This window comes from Chelon labrosus (assembly GCF_963514085.1).
Source record: "Chelon labrosus genome assembly, chromosome: 14".
NCBI lineage: Eukaryota > Metazoa > Chordata > Actinopteri > Mugiliformes > Mugilidae > Chelon > Chelon labrosus.
The window spans coordinates 15,951,027-15,963,341 of NC_140347.1; the positions used below are offsets into that span (position 1 = coordinate 15,951,027).

Below are 12,315 nucleotides of genomic sequence, written 5' to 3' on the forward strand. Positions count from 1 at the left end.
ACTGCACAAGTGTTGTCTTTGTAGTCGGAGTAGCTTATTGAAATCCATTGTCTTCAAGAAACTATTAAAACACCAAAGACCGACACCCGAAGATCATTGTGGTGGCACTGGCTGTTGTCATCTTGGCAGTGCCTGACTCCACTTAACTCAAAAATGATCAAAGTGCCGTAGAGTGTAAGTGGAGCTGAGGCAGACAACCTGAGATGTCACACACCTGTCACTCAAATCGCTCTAAATTTTGCATAACTTAACTATAGCCCTGATATCATTTGAATTATTGAGTGAATTAAATATTCACTCCGTGTAGTTGACATGTATGGGGTAGTTAGCCATATAGAGCCATATACAGAAGAGTTTATTGTACCAGGCTGTGAATATGTTTGATTCTGCTGTTAAGTTTGGCGTTTTAACGTGGAGGTCGGTGGCAATCGGCTCATTTTTGTAGGCAGCCTCAAGTGGCCAAATGAAGAACTGCAGTTGGTTTAAAGGGGAATTACTGTTTTTTTTTTACAACCTGGACTATTTCTGGCATAAAATACGTAAAATACGATCGTTTACTCACCCATATAAATTTGGTGTCATTTGGAGTCGTTTGGAAGATATTTAGATCCAGTGTCACGCCGCGTATATCCATATAGTGGGAGTGACTGGGGCACCGAAACACAGCCTCTAAATAACACATTATCTGCCACAAAACTCATTCATTTCACCAATATTTTGTTATGATACACTAGTGCTATTCCCCGTTGAGTCCGGAGTTACCTGTTATCATCACCCGGGGTCTGTAGATTGACTGTACTAACCTCTGACCTGGATGATGTCATCTCTGAGCGCCATGCGCACCCGCGACGATCGGCTTGTTTACCTGTAATTTGCTACTGCTAGTTTTTTGCAACATAGCTGAATATTTTTCCGATTCTGAGGTTGTGTACGACGACTTTGTTTATGATGGACGTCCTTACCGTTTTGAGCCAGAGTATATGGATGAGGAGCTTGTTGAAAGGAGGATGCGGAGGCAGAGAGAGGAACAGCTGACCAAAGAACAACAAACCACTGCATGTCCGCGAATAGGTAACAGGTAACTCCAGACTCAACGGGGAATGGCACTAGCGTATCATAACAAAATATTGGTGAAATGAATGAGTTTCATGCCAGATAATGCGTTATTTAGAGGCTGCGTTTCGGTGCCCCAGTCACTCCCACTATATGGATATGGATCTAAATATCATCCGAATGACTCCAAATGACTCCAAAATTATATGGGTGAGTAAACAATCGCATTTTATGCCAGGTCCAGGTTGTAAAAAATGGTAATTCCTGGCTCAGCCCTGGAGATTAGCTCTGGCTTGTTACAGGAAACACAGGGCACTGTAGTTTGTTTTAAGCCGACACCTCATGACCTGTTCTGGTGCAATAAATACTCAGTAGTATTTATCAGATGCAGCCAGAAATAGTTCACTACAGATGTCCTGACCTGCACCACCTGCATGTTTTAAAATCCACATTTAAGCCTTTTTCTACATTACAGGAGGTTACACATTCCATGTAATGCACCAAATATTACTTGAAACTCGGTGTAAATGCTGCAGATGAAACGATACCAGCTATGTCAAATATGCCATTACTAAGTCTGATTTGGTATTGCCTCAGCCTTTTTTTTTTTTTTTTTTGACTGCATGTTTAATGCAGCCTCCAGAGTTTCTTCCCTCACTGTTTGAGACTGACGTCCTATTGTCCAGTGCGGCGTAGCTGGAATGAATTCACCGGGGTGAGATGATCAGTTCCAGCGAGAGCCACCCCTCATCCCACGAGGAATGCGCACAGTCAGTCTTACTGTAAGCCACTTGTGAAAGCGGCTCTCTCAGAAACGAGTCGGGCGCATTTAGCTGTTTATTTACTTGTTTACTTTTCTCTGTATCCCTGTCAGCCTGTCTCCGTCAAACCGGCGTTCATTTGCTGTCTGCCAGCCTCGTGTTCCTCATAAATAATTCCTCGCAGCAGCGCTTCAAACCTGGATCAAATAAGGCTCTGCAAATAATTCTCGGCAGTTGTTTTAACCTACTTGGTTTAGCAGATGGGAGGGGATATGCCATATTAGGACAATACACATCAACAGTGTCGGGCTGTCAATCATGGGGAGAGAGTGCGAGGTGGCTTTGCTGAGGCTGCCTAAAGTTTCTGCAGCGTCCCACGAGGCTGGGCTCCACCCGCCTGGTAAAGGGAGCAGTTTAAAACAAGAGTTATTTTCTAATAATTTGTGAAGTCAGCCTGGTTTCGTTCTGTCACCCCTTTTTATAGCTCTCAGTCCGTATGCTCCAGCTTCCTGCCCTTCATAACTTATCTTTTTTCTTCTTTACGTTCAGTATGTGAGCGATCGTCGCTGGTCTTGCTCATTTCTCCTGTCCTGCTCTGCGTTCGTTCTCCCTCCCCTTTCTCTTTCTTTGGTTTTTACCTCTCTGCCTTTCATCACCCCGGTAGCTGCCGTCTCTCGGCACTCTTTGACTCTTTTCTTTTCTTTTTTCTTTTTTTTTTGGCCGTTTTTTCCCCTCTGTGACTCATTCCACTTTGTTCAGTCTCCCCGTCTCCTCACATCCCCTCATTTGTGATCGCTCCTCCGTCTTCATTTGTTCATGCTGCTCGAGGATTTCTCACTTTTCTACATTTCACACTCACCTCTCGCGCAGGTACCTCGGGCGCACATCCATACGCATAATTCTCTCGCCCTCATAGTTTTCCACACATGTGGATATCGGTGTTCTTTGTGTTTCCTGCTCTATCCCACCCTTTTCTCCCTCTGTATCACCGGGGAATGGGTTATAGAAAGGAAGCGAGGTGGAACAAAGTTTTTATCCCTTTTTCCCCCCCCTCCTTTCCTTCTCAGCTCTTGATACAGCCACTCCACTCTGCACTGATGTTGCAACAAAGTGCCTGTGTGCTTCTATCAGCGCCGTGGGGGGAGGCGGTGTAAGTGTGTGTGTGCAGAAGGGCAGCGGGGGGGTGTGAATGTGAGATGTAAAAGAAGGGTTGAAAGACATCCATAGTGTTGGTGCGAGGGAAAAAGAGGCAAGAGGGCGACGGCGGTGGGAAAGCCAGGGTTTGATGGGGAGAGTACCAACTCGGATAGAAAGACAGCTTGTCCCCAGAGCGCCAGACGACCCCCGCATGCCTCAGCCGCTGCCACTAAACGCTCTCCCCCTGCTGCTCCCTCTGGACGTGATTTGCAGGAAGGCTGGAAGCCACCGGCTAAAAGCAGCCATCAGCGCCGGTCCACCCTGCCACAATTTAATGCTGCCTAATGGAGGTAAAGATAGTCAGGGAGAAAGTACTGCTTCTGTGGCAGCGCGGAGCACAAATGGCGACGTGGTCACCAAGAGCTGGATTTACTGTCTGTTATAATGTCTTGTGTCAGGGGTATGGGCAGAGCTAAAATTTATACTGTAAAAAAAACAATTAAATCTCAGAATCTCTTAAATAATATATGCACTGATCAGGCGTAACATTATGACCACCTTCCTAATATTGTGCAGGTCTCCCTTGTGCCTCCAAAACAGGTGTGACTCATCAGAGAATGGACATGGGCCTTCTGAGGGTGTCCTGTGGTGTCTGGCAACAGGATGTTGTTAGTGGGGGCCTTTGGGTCCTATGGGTTGAGGGGAGGGGCCTCTGTGGATCATCCCACAGATACTTGATCAGTTTGGGATCTAGTGAATTTGGAGGCCAGGTCAACACCTTGTATTGTTCTTTGTGTTTTTCCTAAACTGTTTTGTGTGTGTGCCTGTGTCAGGTTGCAGCCTGCTGGGGATGGCTGCTGCCATCAAAGAGTGTCATTGCTATGGGGTGGGGGTGCCTGGTCTGGTCTAGGTGGGTGCTACATGTCTAAGTAACATCCACATGATGAATACCAGGTCTAAAAGTTTCCCAGCAGAACACTGCATTGTCACTGTCAGTGGTTTTAATGTTGTGGCCGATTGGTGTATTTAGAAAGAAGCTTTAAACCATGAATAAAGCTCAGTCCAAACGTAAAGTCATTTGCTCGTCACCCATTACTTTGTAGCTGGCAGTTAGTTGCTAGTGGATGTCCAAGGCTCTGGTTGCTAAGGTAACCCTGTTGCGTGTTTCCCACCTAAATGGTTCAGTGTATTATATTGCAGGACGCTCTACTTCTATTCTATCAGCACGATGAACGTGGTGGTAGAAACCACAGTTGTGGACGGTGTTTCCTCATGGTAAATGTCACACGTCTGTCAAACGTATCAGACACTCGCCTCAGAGTTGGGTTTCTCTGTTTCCGGTGTTTCTCTGTTTCTGAACTTCATTAACATGCCATGGTCTCTAGTCAGGGCTGGCTTTTCTTCCCCTCACTCGGAGCGTCTCTGGTGCATAATGAGCAGCGAATTTTCCCCTTTCTCACTATTTTTAACACTTGCTATTTGCATACTTAATAATAATAATAATAAAAAAATAAATAAATCTGCCACTTTTTAATCAAAATCAGTCAATGACAAGTGTTAGTCAAGCATGCTTTAGTGGTATTGTTCCCAAAAATAAAAACAATCTAAGCTTGCTTTGATTGAAGCAGAACTTTTGGACACTTTGGCAGAGCAGCTGTAAACGTAACACTGATCTGACGTCAGCTTTTTAGTCGTTGATTCACTGAGTAGATACAGAGCAATACTAGTTTAACACTAGAGCCATAAATAATAATATTCATTGAGTATTTCAGAGTCAAAACAACTTAATTTAATACTAATGTTGTCATTAGTTGCTGTGGTATTTGTGGTATTTCTGCAATATTTTACTTCTAATTGGCACATCTACCAGTGGGGAAGCTAGCTCAAATAGTGGAGCACTCGCTTAGCATGCGAGAGGTAGCGGGATCAATGCCCTCATCATCCGTCCTCATCTTCTTGGGGGAGCTGTGGTTAGAGAAGCAGCCTTTGGTCCAGGTTTGCATCCAATGGTGAAGGCTGAGGTGCCTTGAGCAAGCACCCAAGCCCCAGGCGGCAGCCCACTGCTCCGAGTGTACGCACCACTGTGTGGACAAATGGAATTTCCACATGTGGGATTGCTATAGTCATACCTTTTAAATCCAATCAGCTTTCAGGCCTCACGCTGATCTCAGGGTTAGAGTTCATGTCATGTCCTGAATCTCCCTCACACGTGGACGATTTGACGTTCGAACCCCGTCTCACGAGATTTCTAACGAGAGATTGAAATTAAACCAAGAGTTGCAGGCTGTAAAACCAAAACACTGGGCTGAAAGGTGCTAACCCCCCCCCCCCCCCCCGTGGAGCTGTCACGTGACCCCTCTCGCGTACAGCCCACGCCATCCGTTGATAATTTAATGGCTTTATCTGGAAAATGCTCACAGATCTCCTCAGTCCTCCGCTTCCATTAAATCAAATTTCTATGTAATATATCTGGCACGAATTTAAGTTTGTCGCTCGTTATATTGCGTTAAGTCAAGCGTGCAAGGTTTGAGATGTGCAGGCGATTAAATGAAAAATATGACGACGGTGAGATATGTCACCAAATACTTGAATTTGTCATCGGCTATAATTGCACTCTTTTGTTGCGAAAATAATGTGCGAGCTGTGGGTTTTTTTTTTTTTTTATACAGCTGAGCCTCGAAAGCCAGAGTTGCTGCAGTCCTCTCCACCGGCAGCCGGAGCACCGAGGTCATTCTCCCGACAAATAATTAATTCGGTCCGCATGCGATTGTCACAATCCGCCAGGATCAGCACTTGCTGCGTCTCGTGTGGGTGTGTTTGATGTCTTTAATGTATGCTTTTACGCCCACCGCGAGAATTGCCCTGCCTCGCCAATACTGTGTGAATAGAGAGAAATGAATTGGATTACTGTGGCGGGTGGTGTGGGAGAAGAGCGCTCGGTGGGGATCTCGGAGGAGGGAGGGAGGGGACGCGTGAGGGCTCGAGCAGTGCCTCACCGTGTCCTCTGCTGCTCTGACAGAGAGAGAGAGAGAGAGAGAGAGAGAGAGAGAGGGAAAAGGGCAAGACAAAAAGAGAGTTGCCAGGAACAAAAAAAAAAAAACGGCAGACATGAAAGAAGCGAGGGAGCGGGAGAGATGGAGCCCAACAAAGGATGGAAAAGCCTGGTGTCGAGACCTCTGTCCGATCAGAGACACGGACACCTAATGAAATACTCCCCGGCACACATGTCACCCGCTCGCCCTCCGGTTCTCACCTCCGTTCTTTTGTTTGCCACATAAATAAAGGCTCCGTTTCTCCAGCAAGCGTCCCCTACGGTCCCTGATTGATCTCTGGCCAGCAGCAGAAATTAGGAACAGCATGTTTATTCTCTCCCTCTGAACCTCTTCCACATTTTTCTACTCCTTCCTCATTCTCTCAGAGCCGCTGAAGGCAACCTTGAGGTTAGAGGAGCCTTTTCAATCCCCCCGAGCATCTGAGAGGTCCTGAGTAGGAAGCAACAGACTTACGTTCTTCACTTAGGCGCCTCTGAATGAAGCTCCCCGGCCTCCGAAATGTTCCGAGCGCTCCTCGGCCGCAGCTGGTTATACTGGGCCGCTCCCACAGCGAACAAAGTGGAGAACAGGAGGAAAAGAGTGAGCACGGCGGTCTGAAGGTTGAACGTGTAATTTTTTTACTCACACAAGTTTCCCTTCCTCCCCGAAGGCCAGAAGCCACGGAGCAGACACAGACGGGTAGTTTTTTTTTGCGACGGGATAGCTCCGGACGGAGTAAAATTGTGTTTCAGGGTCCATCGGTTTAAGAGATGCCTCGATGTCAGAGGAGAGTTTCCTGTTCTCGTTCATCCTTTGTTGTATTTGTACCCTTTTTCTCTCGTGTACAGGCGGTGACAGCTCTCCCTCTTTGTCCTTCCTCACTGGAAGCAATGACAGGGACACTAGGAAGAAAAAACAACAACACACACACACACCTGGATCGGTTGGTTTTTATTTCTGTCCGTCTTTTTTTGCCCCGCTGCGTTTCTTCCTCTCTCTGTCCCCGTTTTATTTCCATCTTTTCTTTTTCCCCCCCGTCCCTTCGCCGTCTTTCGCCCCGTCGTTTTCCGCTTGTGCTCGCGCCGAACAATGGAGACGTCTCCCGAAATGTGCCGTTCAAGTTAAAGTGCCGTTCCTCTTTTTGCTTTGGCGCCGGGAGAAGGAGAGATGCCGCTGTGAACGACACATGAATTGACTGTAATTGTGAAAGCGGTTAAAACTAGGCCGTGTCAGTAAACACCAATTCCTTTTCATCTCCACCGCTCTGTATGTTTTTAGATGAACAAAAAAAAAAAAAAAAGCCTTCACTCTTTTTATTGACCCGTCAGCAGTCAGTAGTTTTTCCTCACCATTATGATTACCTCGTGGATCAGTATTTCTCATTACACGATGCAAAAAAAAAAAAATCCAAAAAATAAATAAAACATGTTTCCGTCTGAATTCAGAAATTCGTAATTCAGACGTGGGGGTACTTCTGGACCGCGGGTCAGCGTTAAAGCAGCTTATAGACGTATTATTGTGTAGCAGGACGTCTGCGCAATCATCAGGTCGGATGAGTTGGAAATAATTTTGAATAGTGCGAGACGTTATCTACTGGAACTGAACCAAAGGGTCGATAAGAAGATGTGAAGATTGTATTTTGGAGGTGTAAATTGTCCTCCCCTGTGTAGATATCTTGAAGCCTAACTTGTGCACGTCAAACAGTGTTTTATTTTCTCAATTAACCACCTTTTTTTTTTTTTTTTGCTCTATAAATGCGTATAAATTGTAAAAACTTCATCTCAAAAGAACTTTTTTGGTCCAACAAACCCCAGTATATCTGATTTACTACCATAGAAGATGAATACAGATAGTCACATTAAAGAACATTAAGCAGAAATATGGAGCTTTCTAGTTTTGGCGTAAAATAAAATTAATTAAACATTTGGTCCCTTATCAGAATTGCTGCAGATCATTTTTTTTTTTGTTATTCACCGATCAGGCATAACATTGTGACCACCATCCTAACATTGTGTAGGTCTACCTTGTGCCTCAAAACAGTTGGGACTCATCAGGGAATAGACATGGTCCTTCTGAGGGTGTCCTGTGGTGTCTGGAAACAGGATGTTGTTAGTGGGGGCCTTTGGGTCCTATGGGTTGAGGGGAGGGGCCTCTGTGGATCATCCCACAGATACTTGATCAGTTTGGGATCTAGTGAATTTAGAGGCCAGGTCAACACCTTGTGCTGTTCTTCATGTTTTGTTTTGAGTTGTTCCTGACGCATTTTTGTCTCAAGGAGCGTCATTGCTATGGGGTGGGGGTCCCTGGTCTGGTCGAGGTGGGTGCTACATGTCTGAGTAACATCCACATGAATGCCAGGTCTAAAAGTTGCCCTGCAGAACATTGTGTTGTCCCAAGATGGTCAATGTTTTTTACCCATCCACCATTAGCAGTGGAGGGATCATGCTGTCCAGTTGTCCTTTCTGTCCTCGGAATTTAATGAAATTCCCTTCCACGTGGGGATGAAACGATTAGATCGTCGTGATTCTTCTTTTTTTTTTTTTGACTGTAACTCCAGAATTCATACGCCATTGAAGTTTCACATAAATGTCTACTTGGATGAAGTCTTTATCTGGATGCACGTAAATCTAAACGCAGCTTGACTGGTTGGCAGGCGTCCAACTGCGAGGCAGTAATTCTTGTTTTTATCCTGAAATTACGTTTGAGTGTGTAACAAATGTTCCTCCCTCTCTCTCCAGCTGAGCGAGCTTCACCTCCATAGATCTTGTTGCTCAGAGCGCTAATGCCAAAACGGTGTGTGTTCTCTCTGCAGAGTCCATGTGAGGAGGACGGACAAAGTGGGGACGGAAGCAGCCTTCCATCCGATAGAGGAGTACATGCTGCACGTGGAGGAACAGTTCCAACATCTGGCCAGGCGTGCCCACATCGACAAGAAGCGGGTTTACCTGGCCACCGACGACCCGTCGCTGCTGCAGGAGGCTAAGACCAAGTCAGTGTCCTGGAGTGTGTTCACGTCTCTCTGATACGTGTGTGTGTGTGTGTGTGTGTGTGCGCGCGAGGAACTGCTTTTAACACTTCCCGCGTCCACGTCCCCTTTCAGGTATCCGGACTACGAGTTCATCAGCGACAACTCCATCTCGTGGTCGGCGGGCCTTCACAACCGCTACACCGAGAACTCGCTGAGGGGGGTCATCCTGGACATCCACTTCCTGTCGCAGACCGACTTCCTCGTCTGCACCTTCTCCTCGCAGGTCGGTCCACGCCGCCTCTGTTTCACATTTAGAGAGAGGGAGAGTTCCCCGGTCAAACTGAAGGTCGGATGACTATCAGAGAGCGAGAGACACTGATGCGTGTCTGCTTGAAAACAAGGAAGCAAGAAAGTGGAATGAAATACATAAGGTTAATGTGAGGTGGGGAAAAAAATGGTTGTTAATGGTTTTCTCAGAGTGCTGCTGAATGCATGTACAGTTAATTACGGTTAGAAATCAATTACTGGTTCAATTCTCCGGGGTTTTTAGCGCCATTATCCACAGAGAGGTCATGGGATAACAACGGTTCTAGCAAATAAAAAACAACAGGCTGAACCTCAGTTATACTGTACATTATAATCAGACAATAAAACCTAGCTCAAACCGATGAATGCATTTTCATTAAAGCTGTAGGAACGTCACTCAACGGTCGTTTCCAGTTCGTCACGAGGCAATCTGCTCGATAATAGTGGTCATGTGGTTATCAGCAACCTCGCTGCTCCTTTTTCCGCTCACATGTTTTGAAGCATAGGAGCAATTAGCCCATTTATTGCGGCTCCGTGGCGTTTGTCACCCGTTATTCTTATCGGTTCAGCCTCTAAAGTGCTCTATTATCGGGAGTTTAGAAGAGGGAGTGGACAGGCTTCCTGCCAGCCCGAAAAATAATGTGTGAGCGCCGTAATTCCTGTCCACACACTCCGGCTTATTAGCCCACTTCAAGACAAGAGTCAGTCATTAGCACATTTTTATCCGTCTTTAACTACAGTGAAATGATACGTCTCAGAAGCGAGGGGACTTTCTTTACTCTCACATCTCCCGCGTTTAATTCAAAGAGCCGCGTGTGAAAATAACCCCCGGCCTGTGTGTTTTTCCCCCCGCCCCAGGTCTGCCGCGTCGCCTACGAGATCATGCAGACGCTGCACCCCGACGCCTCCTCCTTCTTCTACTCCCTGGACGACATCTACTACTTCGGAGGGCAGAACGCCCACAACCAGATCGCCGTCTACCCGCACCAGCCGCGCAACAGCGAGGACATTCCCCTGGAGCCGGGCGACACGATCGGCGTCGCCGGCAACCACTGGGACGGTTACTCCAAGGGCATCAACCGCAAACTGGGCCGCACGGGCCTCTACCCTTCCTACAAGGTCAAAGAGAAAATCGAGACGGTGAAGTACCCGACGTACCCCGAGGCGGACAAACTGCTCAGCTCTCAGAAGAAGTAGAGGAAGAAATGGGGGGAAAAAAATAAATAAAATAAATAAATATAAACTAAGAGAATTGAAGGAGTGAGGAGAGACGCACAGTCTCCGTTTCCAGGGAAGGAGTCTGCTTTTGTACAGATGAGAGGCGTACTCGGTGCGCTAAGCTGAGAAGAAAAGAAAAAGCCTGTACCCAAGGGTGATAGGAATGAAAATGCACTCTGTGTGTTTATGTGCGAGCGAGCGCGCGCGCGTGTGTGTGTGTATGCGAACGTGTGTGTGTGTGTGTGTGTGTGTGCACTTGTGTAAATGCCTGTGCATATTTCGGGTCACGGAAGACTTGCACCCTACCACCTCCAACACCACCACCCCCCGCGCCCCCCCCCCCCCCCCCCCCCCCCGCCGACGCCTGAAGTCGTGACGTCGGCTCTGTAGAGATGTAGACGTGAACGTTGATTTTAAATACAGCAAGAAGACAATTCAAATCTACACAACCTGACCGAGCTCTTTCTCTCTCTATCTCCCCCTTCTCCCCCCCCCCCCCACACGAGACGACACTGGGACTACTGTAAAACTCGCGCGTGCACACCCGCCCCCAGCCCCCTTCCGCCTCCCCCCTCCAGGAAGGAGTGAGCTTCGAATCAGTGACTGAAAAATATGACAAACTGGAAAAAAAAGTGTTTTGATTTTTATTTAATTCTTTTAAGTGTTTTTTGATTCTAATCTTGCCTTTTTTCCCTACTGTTTTTTTTTTTTTTTTGTTTACTGAATGTACTGTACCTTCTTCTTGCCATGTTCACCGCTGCCCTCCTCCTCCTCCTCTTCCTCCTCCTCCTCCTCCTCCTCCTCCTCCTCCTCCTCTCACTGTGCTTTCTCCATCTTGTCTCTTCATGTGCAATTAATTTTACAATACCACATTGTGCTTTTACCAAGTGTTTTTAAAATGGTCTTAATTTTGCGCGTATGGGGCTTGTGCATTGTATACTGTACAGTGCGTGTGTGTGTGTGTGTGTGAGAGAGAGAGAGAGAGAGAGTGTGTGTGCGATCAGGTGTGCCTGTGTGTGCCGTTTAAGTCTTTAAGGGGCCATGTCATGACCAGGTGCCTGGTCAACGGTGAGCACGGTGTGTGTCTTTTATTTACGGCTGTCCCCAGGCCGTCCCCCTAACCCCTAACCCCCTCCGACCCCCCCGACTGAATAGTGTTTGTGTGGCCAGTGAGAGACTGGCGGTGCCGGTGGGGACCGCCCTCAGCCCCTCAGCCCCTCAGCACTTGGAACAATGGCCAGTCACTCCTCCGGTGACCTATTAGCGAACAACGGTAAGATCATGTGGAGCACGGTGAACTCATGGTGCACGCGCGCGCACACACACTGACACAAAGAGAGCCGTCCCGAGGCTCACCAAAAAAGAAGCACTCCACTGAGATAATGTCCTTCTCGGCATCTTTGCCGTCTCTTCTGTCCATCATGCCTCTTCTTCTTCTTCTTCTTCCTCTTTTTTTTTTTTTTTTTTTTTAACATTGCTGTTTTAAAATAAACGAGAAAAATATGTTTAAAAATAATAATGGTATGTCACATCCCACCATGAAGGCGCTTTTTTTTTTTTTTCATAACTTATGTTCTTGGGCATTGTCTTTGATAACCACAGATCGAATAAACTTGAGAAACCAACGCAGCATTTCTTTCTTTCTTTCTTTCTTATTTTTGTTTTTTCACCCCCCCTCTCTCTCCCTCCAGTCTGATTCTGTTCACCATCTGCTCCTCCGTCTCTTTAACACCTGCTCGTTCAGTCGGGCTAAACACGCTTCGGCTACATTACACACAGTCCTAACTGAGAATCAAGGCCTTTTTTATTTATTTTATTTTTATTTTTTTTTTAGCATGTG

General features: G+C 46.7%; 1 protein-coding gene across 3 annotated transcripts in view; it reads left to right on the forward strand.

Annotated features, from left to right (window-relative positions):
- Positions 1-12,094, forward strand: part of fut8b (fucosyltransferase 8b (alpha (1,6) fucosyltransferase)) — an 84,772-nt gene extending 72,678 nt beyond the window's left edge. For all 3 annotated transcript variants that reach the window (XM_084560167.1, XM_084560165.1, XM_084560166.1), the window contains 3 exons: positions 8,796-8,972; positions 9,084-9,234; positions 10,116-12,094. In XM_084560167.1, coding sequence (XP_084416293.1) covers positions 8,796-8,972; positions 9,084-9,234; positions 10,116-10,454 — 667 coding nt within the window. In that variant the 3' untranslated portion in view covers positions 10,455-12,094. The remainder of the gene's footprint in view (positions 1-8,795; positions 8,973-9,083; positions 9,235-10,115) is intronic.
- Positions 12,095-12,315: the final 221 nt, after the last annotated feature.